Below are 11,271 nucleotides of genomic sequence, written 5' to 3'. Positions count from 1 at the left end.
CCGGTTTAGGAACAGTCTCCTTTTTCAGTGAGAATTTGTCCTTTTTTCAGCGTGGCAGGGACAGTGAGGATCGTCTCAGTGTGGCAGGGAGAGCTCCTGGATCGGGTGAACCACGAACTCCGTAAATCCTGGGCCCCCTCTTGGGGGCTTTGTTCACCTGGATGTGCTTGGTGGCCAGAGCATCTGTATCCAAGCCCTTCAGTTCGGCATTGCTGTCTGCATCTTTGAGCAGCCCTCTGGACCACCAACCCTGCATCCAGCCCCCCATTGGCCTGAGCACACCTACAAACTGCCATTGTGACGACAGAATGGCATGGCACATGTTCTGTAAAGGGACGTCGTTCAGATACTTGGTGGCATTTCAAATATGCACACCCTAGATGGCCTGGGCTGTTTCACAAGTGTTCTTAAAGTGAACATCTGAAGATTTTGAACCTCTCGATTTGCATGATTTTCTGGAGTTTCTGGGTCAGCTGAATAGCAAACCATTTTTAGAAGTCCCCTTCTTTCCCCTGGCTGGCAGCGTGGAGGCTGCATGATGCCTGGAGTTACTGGAAAAGACGTGAACCAGCAGGAGTCTGTCAGAGCACTGGCCGCCTTCCTGAAAAAGTTTGGGAAGCTGAAAGTCCCTGAGTGGGTGGACACTGTCAGGCTAGCCAAGCATAAAGAGCTCACTCCCTACAATGAGAGCTGATCCTACACACGAGCTGCTTCCATTGCACAGAACCTGTACCTCCAGGGGCGCTGGGCTTGGCCCCATGACCACAATCTCGGGGGGATTAGAGGAATGGCGTCATGCCCAGCCACTTCAGCAGAGGTTCCAAGAGTGTGGCCCATCAGGTCCTCCAGGCCCTGTAGGGGCTGAAAATGGTGGAAAAGGACCAAGATTGGGGCTGGAAACTGACATCTCAGGAAAAAGCTCTGGACAGAATCACCAGACAGGTGGCAGCTGGCAACAAACAGCATTAGAGCAAATGATCCTGGGTTAATAAATTGCCTCATTCCTTAAAAAAAAGTCACCTCAGGTCACTTACTGGAAAAGCCTGTTCTACCGTTTATACCACATCACTGCGTCTGTTACTCTGACTTCATGCCAAAGGGAGTTAATTTCATCACTTGTACCTGTGAACTTACAAGGAAACTATTTGTATTTTGGGTCAGATGGTGCTTTGTTCTGTAGAAGTGTCTTCAGCATTGCAGCATGTCTTAGCATCCCTGACTTCTGAGAACCAACAGCCAGAAACAAAACTCACCCCTGCATTGGAGGACCAAAGATTTCTAAATGCACTCTAGAAGGACGGCACTGCCCAATGTTAGAACCATTAATATTAAATGTGAAAACAGAAGGTGCTGCAGTGTTTAGTATAACCTTCCCTATTCCAGAATACTCAAAGCTGAGTCTTGCTTGGTGAATCAGCCACTCCAAGAGTAGAGGTTCTGTTTTGACTGAAAGGCCTCCACCACAGGCTAGCTGGGTGACCTTGAACAAGGTAGCTGAACTTGGGGAGCCTCAGTTTCATCTGTGAAACTGGGGTGAGACCTGAACTCGGGAGCAGTCGGCCCTAGTACAGAGGCAGGTGTTCCTTCCTGAGCCTCCCCCAGCTCCTCTCTCTGTTCCTCATGGCTCTGAGAACGTGAGCTCATTGCCTAATTGACCCACCACAAGGTTAAGAAGCAAGAATGTGTAAAGAAATGAAGTCAGTGGGGAGAAGTGTGGAGTTCCAGCTTTAGGGTAATTACCTGATGGCACAAATGGAGTGGTAGATGTTAGTCCCTTGGCAGGATATGAAGGCAGCTTTCCGATTTCGTAATGGAGAACTTTTCCTTCACAGTGGAGCTTAAGGCTTTGGTGTTGCTAAACATGAAGTCTGCATGTCTTAGCAGTTTGGGACTATCTTATACATCAAGACCCATAAGAATTTATAGAAGCTACCTTCATGAAACTCACAAAATGTTATATAGAACAAAGGAAATCAACTCAGTTTCCGGGCTCTGAAAGCTTATTCTACAAATTCATCCCCCCAGAACAAAATGTTACCGTTTTGTGATGGTGTTCTAATTTGCTTTGAGGTCGTTTCAGAGACCTGAGTCACCAGGTAGCATTAAAAGTGGGGAAACAGAAGTCAGGGTTTTAGATACTGCAGAGGTGGCCACTGGCAGTCAAGCAGCAGCCAAATTCTATCCAGTTTCCCTTGGTCCCTTGATGCTGTGATACAAAATAAAAACCAGGGTCCCCTGGCCGTGCTGTTTGGGATGGGAGCTAAGGCTTTTACTCTATCCAGAGTTTCTGCCTTATCTCTTTTTCTCTTTTTTCCACTTCATGACATGTGGAACCTTAGTTCCCTTGCAGTGGACTCAGAATGTCCTAACCACTGGACTGCCAGAGAATTCCCTGCCTTACTTCTTTTTTTGTAAAACATAATTGTATTTATTTTTGCCTGCACTGGGTCTTCGTTGCTTTGCGAGGCCTTTCTCTATTGCAGTGAACGGGGGCTTCTCACTGCCGTGGCTTCTCTTATTGCCAAGCTCAGGATATAGGCATGCAGCCTCCATAGTTGCAGCTTAGTTGCTCCTCGGCATGTGGTATCTTCCCCGACCAGAGATCAAAAATGTGTCCCCTGCACTGGCAGGCGGCTTCTTATCCACTGTGCCATGATGGATGTACCCTGCCTGGCCTCTTAAGGCCGGAATTACAATGGTTGAAGGAAGGGAATCAGAACTCTACCCTGCACCTACCAGGAGGAATAAAAATCTTTTCCTCCAAATCCCAGATTTCTTTTGATCCACTGACTTTGGTTTCTTTTCCCTTTAAACTTTTATACTCTTAACACTCCATAAACCACATACTAACAAGAGGTCATCATGAACAAGAAGCAACTGAGTGGGCCTGCCCTCCTTACTGATAAGGACTCTGCCACTCCTGGTTAATCCTACCCTTCTCTCCCCCTAGTTCTGACAGAGGACCAGCCAACAGGTTGTTGAATAAGTGAATAAATTAATGAATGCAAGCCCTTTTTACCGGGAATGGTTGCAAGAGAGCCAAAGAGAAAACTGAAAGGAGAAGACAAACACACTTGCTCCCGATTGAAGTTCACTCCCAGATTTTTTTTAGCAACAAATAGTAAAAAGAGCAACTCAAAAAACAAACAAACAAACAAATGTGAACTGAGTTCAAAGCAGCTCCAGTAAGAAGTGCAGCCTGCTATTTGGGCTGGACAGGCTCCTGGGTACCCTCATCCAGCCTTTTGGCACAACTTGCTTCTGGCTCTGTAATCACAGGTCTGTTCTCTGCCCTTCCATGACCCACGGTTCACACCCAGAGGTCTCTTCACATCTTCCCCAGTCCGTTAGCTTTCAGAGGTTCTCATTATAGTAGGACTCTTGCTAGAAGCAGATGCACAGCCTAGCCGACCCCTGGCTTGTAAAAATGAACAATACTATGAAGACCAACCCCAAGTGGTGCTCCGCAGTCCCCATACCCAGCAGCTGCCAGGAAAGGTGTCTGGAACAGACGCTCACCCCACCCCCAAGAAAAATCGTCTGGTGCAAAAGATGGAGAAGATGAACAACACGGTGCCGCAGAGGATGACCGCCATCGTGCAGGCAAAGATCCGGAAGTGCGGGTTGCGGAAACACTCCCGCAGAGAGCAACGGCTGGGGATGGGGACTGGCCTGGTGCCAGGGCCCACGTCCTGGGGGTGCCCAGCCTGACTCCCAGGCTCAGGGCCCAGGTCCAGCGTGTAGACCCGGGGCTGGCGCAGGAAGTAGCGGCTCTTGGGCTGGTTCTTGAGGCAGAGCTGATGGCCTTCCAGGATGACGTGGTGGGGCTCCAGGCGGAGCAGGGTGAGCACCGCAGTATCCGTGGGCAAGTCAGTGACAGGCTGTCCGGAGGCCAGCACGGTGGGGTGGCGGCACAGCGGGCACAGCAGGCGGCGCGTCGGAGTCGCCAGGCTGATGTGCGCCAGGCATTCCACGCAGAAGGAGTGGCAGCAGTCCAGCACTTTGGGGGTGTGGAATGTGTTGTTGAAGGGGTTCCAGCAGACAGGGCACTCAGGCTCCCGGCCCTGCTGCTCTGCCATCCTCAGGCCAGACACTGGGGGGGTCTGACAGGAGACGTCCTGGCAGAAAAGGAGCAAAGGAACACCCATTAGTCTCCGTGCCCGTGCTTGGCCCCAGGCTGTGTCTTGAGGGTTGTTGAAAGGCATTATCATCCATATTTATTTCGCAGATGAAACTGAAACTTACATTCAAAAAGATGAAGTGAAATGAACTTATCTATAAAACTGAAATAGATGTAGAAACAAGCTTGTGGTTCTCAGGGGGCAGGCAGGGGAGGGATAAATTGGGAGATCAGGGCTGACATGTACATAGTACTATATATAAAATAAATAACTAGTAAGGACCTACTGTATAGCACAGGGAACTCTACTCAGTACTCTGTAATGACCTATATAGGAAAAGAATGTAAAAAAGAGTTGATACATGGAAAGTTATGACCAACCTAGACAGCATATTAAAAAGCAGAGACATCACTTTGTCAACAAAGGTCCGTCTAATCAATGCTATGGTTTTTCCAGTGGTCATGTATGGATGTGAGAGTTGGACTGTGAAGAAAGCTGAGCGCTGAAGAATTGATGCTTTTGAACTGTGGTGCTGGAGAAGACTCTTGAGAGTCCCTTGGACTGAAAGGAGACCCAACTAGTCCATCCTAAAGGAGATCAGTCCTGGGTGTTCATTGGAAGGACTGATGTTGAAGCTGAAACTTCAGTACTTTGGCCACCTCATGAGATGAGCTGACTCATTTGAAAAGACCCTGATGCTGGGAGGGATTGAGAGCAGGACGAGAAGGGGATGACAGAGGATGAGATGGCTGGATGGCATCACCAACTCAATGGACATGAGTTTGGGTAACTCCAGGAGCTGGTGATGAACAGGGAGGCCTGGCGTGTTGCAGTCCATGGGGTTGCAAAGAGTCGGACACAACTGAGCGACTGAACTGAACTGAATATATATAACTGACTCACTTTGCGGTACACTTGAAACTAACACAACATTGTAAGTCAACTATATGCCAATAATTTTTTAAAAAAAAAGTGATTGTTCTAGATCACCAGGTTCCTAAGCCTGGTGCTCTGGCAGCATCCCCTGTGCTGGGCGAAGGCCTGAGCCCCCAGCATCATTGAGCTCACGCTGAAGGAGACAGCTCTCTGGCCTTGAAAGCGGATTAAAATGCTTCTTGTGCTGTATGGGATTGCCCTTGGTTTCCTGGACTCCAGGGAGAGGCAGGGGAACCGCAGACAGTGCTTCATGAGCTAGGTGTGCTAAGTCACTCCAGTCCTTTCGGACTCTTTGCAACCCGATGGACAGTGGTCCTCCAGGCTCCTCTATCCATGGGATTCTTCAGGCAAGAATACTGGAGTGGGTTGCCATGCCCTCCCCCAGGGGATCTTCCTGGAGGATGAATATTTCCCTACCTGCTACCTCACATCCCTGGCTAGGGCAGAGATGGGCTTTGCCGATACTTGGTCTACCCCTCCTCTGGGGGCAGATGCCAGGCCCTCCCTTCCTCATTCCTTTGGGCTGCAGGGCCAATCCCCGCAGTCCGTGGGCCCAGTGTTTGTGCAGGGCACCACGCTGGCCTGGCAAAGGGACCTCTGTGAAGGCTTTTCCCTTTGACATGAGATAATGGACAGGCTCTTCCCTCCCCAGCTCCCCAGATCAACCCTTCCAGAGCCTTCTCCCAAGATCTGGTCTCCCCTGGCTCCTCCTCCATCCGTTTGTCCTAGAAACCCCCAAAGCACCCACCTGGGCTCCCTTTGCACTAGGGTAGTAAGGCAGACTGCCCCGGAAGGTCGGAGGCTCCAGTCTTTTCCTCTCCAATATCCACAAAGCCTTGGGAGACTGCCTTCTCGCCACCAACCCCGGGGCCTGTCTCCATGGCAGCGCACACGCAGCACCTGCAGCTGCCAGGTGGCCCAACCTGCAGCCTCTGGAGCGCGCCTGCCTGCAGCGAAGGCCAGAGCGGCAGGTGGGGAGGTGGGGGACCAGGGTTCCACTGGGGCGTGGCAAACAATGCGCCTGGAAGCCAAGCGTCTGCGAGATTGTGGGCAGTCTCCTCAAGGCCTGGGCTCCCTGGCCTGGAAAGGCAGGGGTGGCAATTTCCTTTTTCTAGATTGTGGAGAGGGTAAATGACCCTTCTGGGCTTCCTCTCTCCTGGGCCCTCATTTCTTTTCTAAAATGGCTGAAACCTCCTTCTCACACAAAGGGGCTGCCAGCCCTGCCCTTCAATTGCTATGAAATTCACTTGCTGCCCTGCCTAAAGTCTCTGACTATTCTCTCAATATCAGATTCAGCAAGTGCCCTCCTGATCACTTAATGGGCCCAAGGAGCTACACCCAGAACATGCAGACCTCGCTGCCCCTTTGTTCTTAGAACACAGACGGTCAGCCGGCAGGCACTGACTACTGAGTTGAGTCCAAGACTTGACCCTCCCACCACCCTGGGGACTTCAGAGGGAGTCATGGAGGAGGAGCAGCGCTCCAGCTCCGCTTCTGTATTTCAGCCAGAAACACTTGGCTTTCCTCATATTAATCATTCGAACAAGCTGAAGAGTTGCGCTTCTGAGGAAAAAAAAAAAGTTTAAAAACCTCTTCTCCAACCTAAGCCCTCATTTTGCTGGGGTGTGTGTGTGTGTGTGTGTGTGTGTGTGTGCGTGCGTGCGCGCACGCTCAGTCATGTCCAACCCTATGAACTGTAGCCCGCCAGGTTCCTCTATCCATGATTTTCCCCAGGCAAGAATACTGGGCTGGACTGCCATTTCCTTCTCCAGGGAATCTTCCCAACCCAGGGATCACACCCGTGTATCTTGTGTCTTCTGAATTGGCAGGCAGATTCTTCATCGCTATCGCCACCTGGGGAGCCCTTCAGTCTCCCCCAGCGTCACCCATGGGCTTCCCTCATAGCTAAGTGGGTAGAGACCTGCCTGCAATGCAGGAGACCCAGGTTCAATCCCTGGGCCAGGAAGACCTTCTGGAGAAGGAAATGGCAACCCACTCCAGTGTTCTTGCCTAGAGAATCCCATGGACAGAGGAGCCTGGTGGGCTACAGTCCATGGGGTTGTAAGGAGTCAGACACGACTGAGTGACTAAACCACCGCCAGGGTCACGCACTGGTGACCTCTGGACTTCTAGGCCACCACCATGCTGCAGTCAGAGAGACAAAACCCACCATTCGGTTCACCTGCTGGATATGTGTTACTGACTGGATAGTGGGAGTTTGCATTTCACTAGGAGAGTTCTTGGAGAAGGCGATGGCACCCCACTCCAGCACTCTTGCCTGGAAAATCCCATGGACGAAGGAGCCTGGGGGGCTGCAGTCCATGGGATGGCGAAGAGTCGGACACGACTGAGCAACTTCACTTTCACTTTTCACTTTCATGCATTGACGAAGGAGATGGCAACCCACTCCAGTGTTCTTGCCTGGAGAATCCCAGGGACGGGGGAGCCTGGTGGGCTGCCGTCTATGGGGTCACAGAATCAGACACGACTGAAGCGACTTAGCAGCAGCAGCAGCAGCAGCAGCAGGAGAGTTCTAGCAGCCATAAATATTCCTCTCCTGGTAGGAATCCAGGAAGCGTGCGGGGGCGGCGGGGGGGGAGTGGAATTTGGGGACAATGTGTCTCCCTTGTGCCCCAAACATGACCTCATCTACCCTGACTGAAATGGCACCTGAAGCAAAACCTGCTTACGCTCTCAACCATGGTTTCCTGTTTCCTGGTTTCCTGCTAGACCCTAGACCTCTGCCACTGCCTCGTGTAGGGAAGAGGAAGACATGCCGGGGGAGGATTATCCAGCTCTGGCCAAAGCTGGGATAGTCTGCCAAAGATCCCGACCAATGAATGCCTCCTCCTGTGGATCTTTCGTCCATCCGTCCAGCAGTCATTGAATTAACGAGAGCTCATCACAGCTCTCAACGGACATGAGTCTGAGTGAACTCCGGGAGTTGGTGATGGACAGGAATGCCTGGCGTGCTGTGGTCCATGGGGTCGGAAAGAGCTGGACACGACTGAGTGACTGAACTGAACTGAACTGAACATCACAGGTCAGGCACTGTGCTAGACACTTGGTAAATAACAGGGAACAAAATAGACCTAGTCTCTGACCTCACGACATTTAGGGAAGGAAACATTTAATGAGTGAGTGATGGGCAATAAATAAATGCACAATTTTAACGAATGCTATAAATAAAAAGGAAAGTGAGCTTAGAGGACTGGCTACTTCAGATGAGACTACCAGAGAGGGGATATGAGAAGAATCCAACCCTGTAGAGTGGAGTAGGAGCATTCCAGCTCAAGAGAACAGCCTGTGCCAAAACTCTAAGGAGAAGCAGCTTTGAAGAAATGAAAGGAGGCTGGGTAACTGAGGTGTAGTGGGCAGGTCTAGATTGGAAAGTGGCTTAGAAAGAATCCTGAGGAGAATCCTGAGAAAGACTGCCCTGGAGGCTGGGGAAAGCATCTGGGTTTTTTATTCTAGGACTGAGTCTATGTCTGTGTATGCTTGCCAGTGGCGCTGGGGAATGGGGGCTGACCTGATCCTGTTTCTATTTTTAAAACACCATTTCAGCTGCAGAGCAGAAGACAGACTGAAAGGCATGAATGGAAATGAAAGACCAGATAGGCCCTCTAGTGGTGGTCCACGTTGGGATGGTGGGACTTGATGCAGATGAGGCGATGGTGGAGAAGATCAAAGGGATGGGTAAAAGAGATCTTTGGAGATGGGATCAAATGCACTCTCTGAGAAGCAGTGGACAGCAGAGATTCTAGAACCAGATTGTCAAGGCTATTGATCTCCAAGCCACTGCTTATTAGGGCTGTGATTTCAGCTGAATTGCTTAACCTCTCTGTTCTTCCATTTCTTCTGAAAAGGAAGCTAAAAGTGGTGGTGCCTCAGAGGGTAAAGTTCTTAGACAGAACCTGGCACCCAGGAAAGACTATCTATGAGGTGGTTGAACTATCCCTGCAAAGGGCTTTGAGAGAGAGGAAGGCTCAAGGGAGACTGAGGGCTTCCAGGCGGTGGTAAAGAATCCACCTACCAATGCAGGGGATGCAGGTTTGGTCCCTGGTCCGGGAAGATTCCACATGCCACAGAGTACCTAAGCCAGCATGCCACGACTACGGACCCCGTGCTCGACAGCCTGGGAGCTGAAACTGCTGAGCCCAAGTGCCGCAATTACTGAAGCCCTTGTTATCTGGAGCCTGCGCCCTGCAACAAGAAAAGCCACCACAATGAGAAGCCCAGGCACCGCAACTACAGAGCAGTCCCTGATTGCCACAAGAGGAAAGTCCCCAAGCAATGAAGACCCACTACAACCAAAAATAAAATAAAATTGAAAAAGGCTGACTTTGAAGCCATGAAGCTTTCTGCATTGAGCTTTGAGAAGCCCCTGAATTCCAGAGTGTGTCAGAAGAAGCAGACCTTAAAATGTATATAACCTTGATTCAGCAGTACCCCTCACTGGAAATTTATACTGTGTAAACAATCCAGGTCCTGTGCAAAGATCTGAGCACTGCTTTAATGGTGAAAAATTGAAAACTGCTTAATTATCCAACAGTAGGACACTGATTAAATAAGTTCTCTCCATCTATACAAAGAGACGTTCTGCAGCCTGTCAACAATGTCCTAAAGCATCTATTGATATGGAAATACATTCATGACATGTCATTAGTGAAAAGAACCAGCAGTTAAACCATATTACAGTACAATCTAATTTTCCAGTATATGTGTGCAGTGGGAAAAATGCATGGAAAAGCAAACACTGTCAACAGTGGTTATCTCTGCGGCTAAGAGTGTAAGTTTGTTGGCTTGTTTTTGATTCTATCTGAAAATTCAAACTTTACTGTGCTAAGCTTATATTACTACCCTTAAAGAACTTCCTTCCCCACAAGGTAGACTTCCGTTTTCTGAAGTTCCATGGCTAAATCTGTTAAGGGTTGTGAGGAGGGATGATTATGGTCGAACCAGCACCTGGGCCCTTATCGGCCATGGTCCCCTCAGGCCTTGGCTGTGGTTTCAGAGTCTGTCTCCAGGAAACAGGAGAGACTGGCCACTTATCCAACTTGGACTGACTCTCAAGTTGGGATATCCCAATACCACCCAAGACATCACCTCCATCTGTGACCTGCTCACTCAGCCAAATATCAGTTGTCTGTCTGCTTTCAACTTGGAAAGAGGAAAGAGGTGAAGAGCTAGCATTTTCATAGAACTTCCCAGTTTACAAAGGGCATCAGTTCTGGCCAGGGTCTGAGTGGAGTGACTCCCATTTTGATGGTAAAATTGCCTTTCACAGTTGTTTTTTTTTTTTTTTTTTTTCATTTGCATAGACCATTTGATTGTGTGAAACCACCCTCAGAAGAAAGCAGGATCAAGAGTTGAAAGTGTGTAGTTTTAGAACCAGGCTTCTTTGCTGTGAGGTCTTAGACAAATGGCTTAACCTCTGTGAGCTATATTTTCCTCTATGATAGAGGCTAATGAGCCCACCTCATGAGCTTGTTGTGAGGAATGGATAATGGCTATTATGTGCCCAGCAAAGCACAGCAGATGCTCAATGCGTAGTTAACATGACATTTTTACACTCATTTTATCGATGGGAATATCAAGACTCAGAAAGGTGAATTGACTTGCCCAAGGCTTCACAGCTAAAGAATGGTTGAACTTGAAAGATGATCCCAGCAGCCCTGCCTCCCAAGCCGGTGTTCACCCCAGGGACAAGCTGCCTCTCCAGAGCGCAGGGCTCTGTGGCCCTTCCCTCCACGACCCTCCCTGACTCCTTACCTGTTTCTCAGCGCCTCCTCCACCTCCTCCTCCTCGGCTGAGCGGTCCTGCAGCGTGCTTTCTGGGCTCTGCCTGCTCCTGGCGCGTGGTTTCCAGGCAGCTGTGGGCGGGCCTCATTTGCATGGTCTTCAGGAAGCTCTTGGCCAGCTCATGTTTTCTTCTTTCCCTCTGATGACTTTGGACAGCCTGAAAGCTCTGGTTCCATCCTCCTCCTGTGAGTCACTCTTGCTTTCTCTCTAAAGGGGTTGAAGTCCACTTGTCTTTGCAGACCCGTGTTCTGTAAGACAGAACACAGCTTGGTCTGCTGCCATCATGGCTGACTGCACCGCCTAGGCTGACACACCACCTTAGCGGTAGTTGAAGGCCAGGCAGGGTGCTTCTTTGAAGTCACTTCTGCCCCTTGGCCCAGATAGATCCTCCCCTACTCTGAGCCCTACCACCA

The 11,271-nt window shown here is 50.0% G+C and overlaps 1 protein-coding gene and 1 pseudogene across 3 annotated transcripts; one reads left to right on the top strand and one right to left on the bottom strand.

Annotated features, from left to right (window-relative positions):
* Positions 1–505: 505 nt before the first annotated feature.
* Positions 506–1,244, top strand: LOC106990923 (small ribosomal subunit protein eS19-like; annotated as a pseudogene).
* A 1,834-nt stretch (positions 1,245–3,078) lies between these two features.
* On the bottom strand, positions 3,079–10,892 carry RNF183 (ring finger protein 183). 3 transcript variants are annotated; one of them, XM_027964105.2, is made up of 3 exons: positions 10,830–10,892; positions 9,091–9,260; positions 3,079–4,118 (listed from the first exon to the last, which is right to left on the bottom strand). In XM_027964105.2, exons 2-3 carry the CDS (start codon positions 9,136–9,138, stop codon positions 3,516–3,518), a joined length of 651 nt encoding a protein of 216 aa, XP_027819906.1. In that variant the 5' UTR covers positions 9,139–9,260; positions 10,830–10,892; the 3' UTR covers positions 3,079–3,515. The 3 variants fall into 3 exon arrangements, with proteins under 3 accessions (XP_027819906.1, XP_011968278.3, XP_027819907.1); XM_012112888.4 differs by lacking the exon at positions 9,091–9,260; XM_027964106.3 differs by lacking the exons at positions 9,091–9,260; positions 10,830–10,892 and adding an exon at positions 5,806–5,991.
* Positions 10,893–11,271: the final 379 nt, after the last annotated feature.

Source organism: Ovis aries, chromosome 2 (assembly GCF_016772045.2).
Source record: "Ovis aries strain OAR_USU_Benz2616 breed Rambouillet chromosome 2, ARS-UI_Ramb_v3.0, whole genome shotgun sequence".
Classification (NCBI taxonomy): Eukaryota; Metazoa; Chordata; class Mammalia; order Artiodactyla; family Bovidae; genus Ovis; species Ovis aries.
Note: the sequence above shows the minus strand (reverse complement) of the source record. Positions and strands in the feature narration are given on the sequence as shown.

Bases quoted from the DNA above. Each gene is read 5' to 3' on its own strand.
- RNF183 (XM_027964105.2), bottom strand. From the start codon at position 9,138: ATGTGGAATCTTCCCGGACCAGGGACCAAACCTGCATCCCCTGCATTG. The intron at 4,119-9,090 runs GTAGGTGGATTC...CTTTTCTGCCAG, and splicing joins AACCTGCATCCCCTGCATTG to GACGTCTCCTGTCAGACCCC.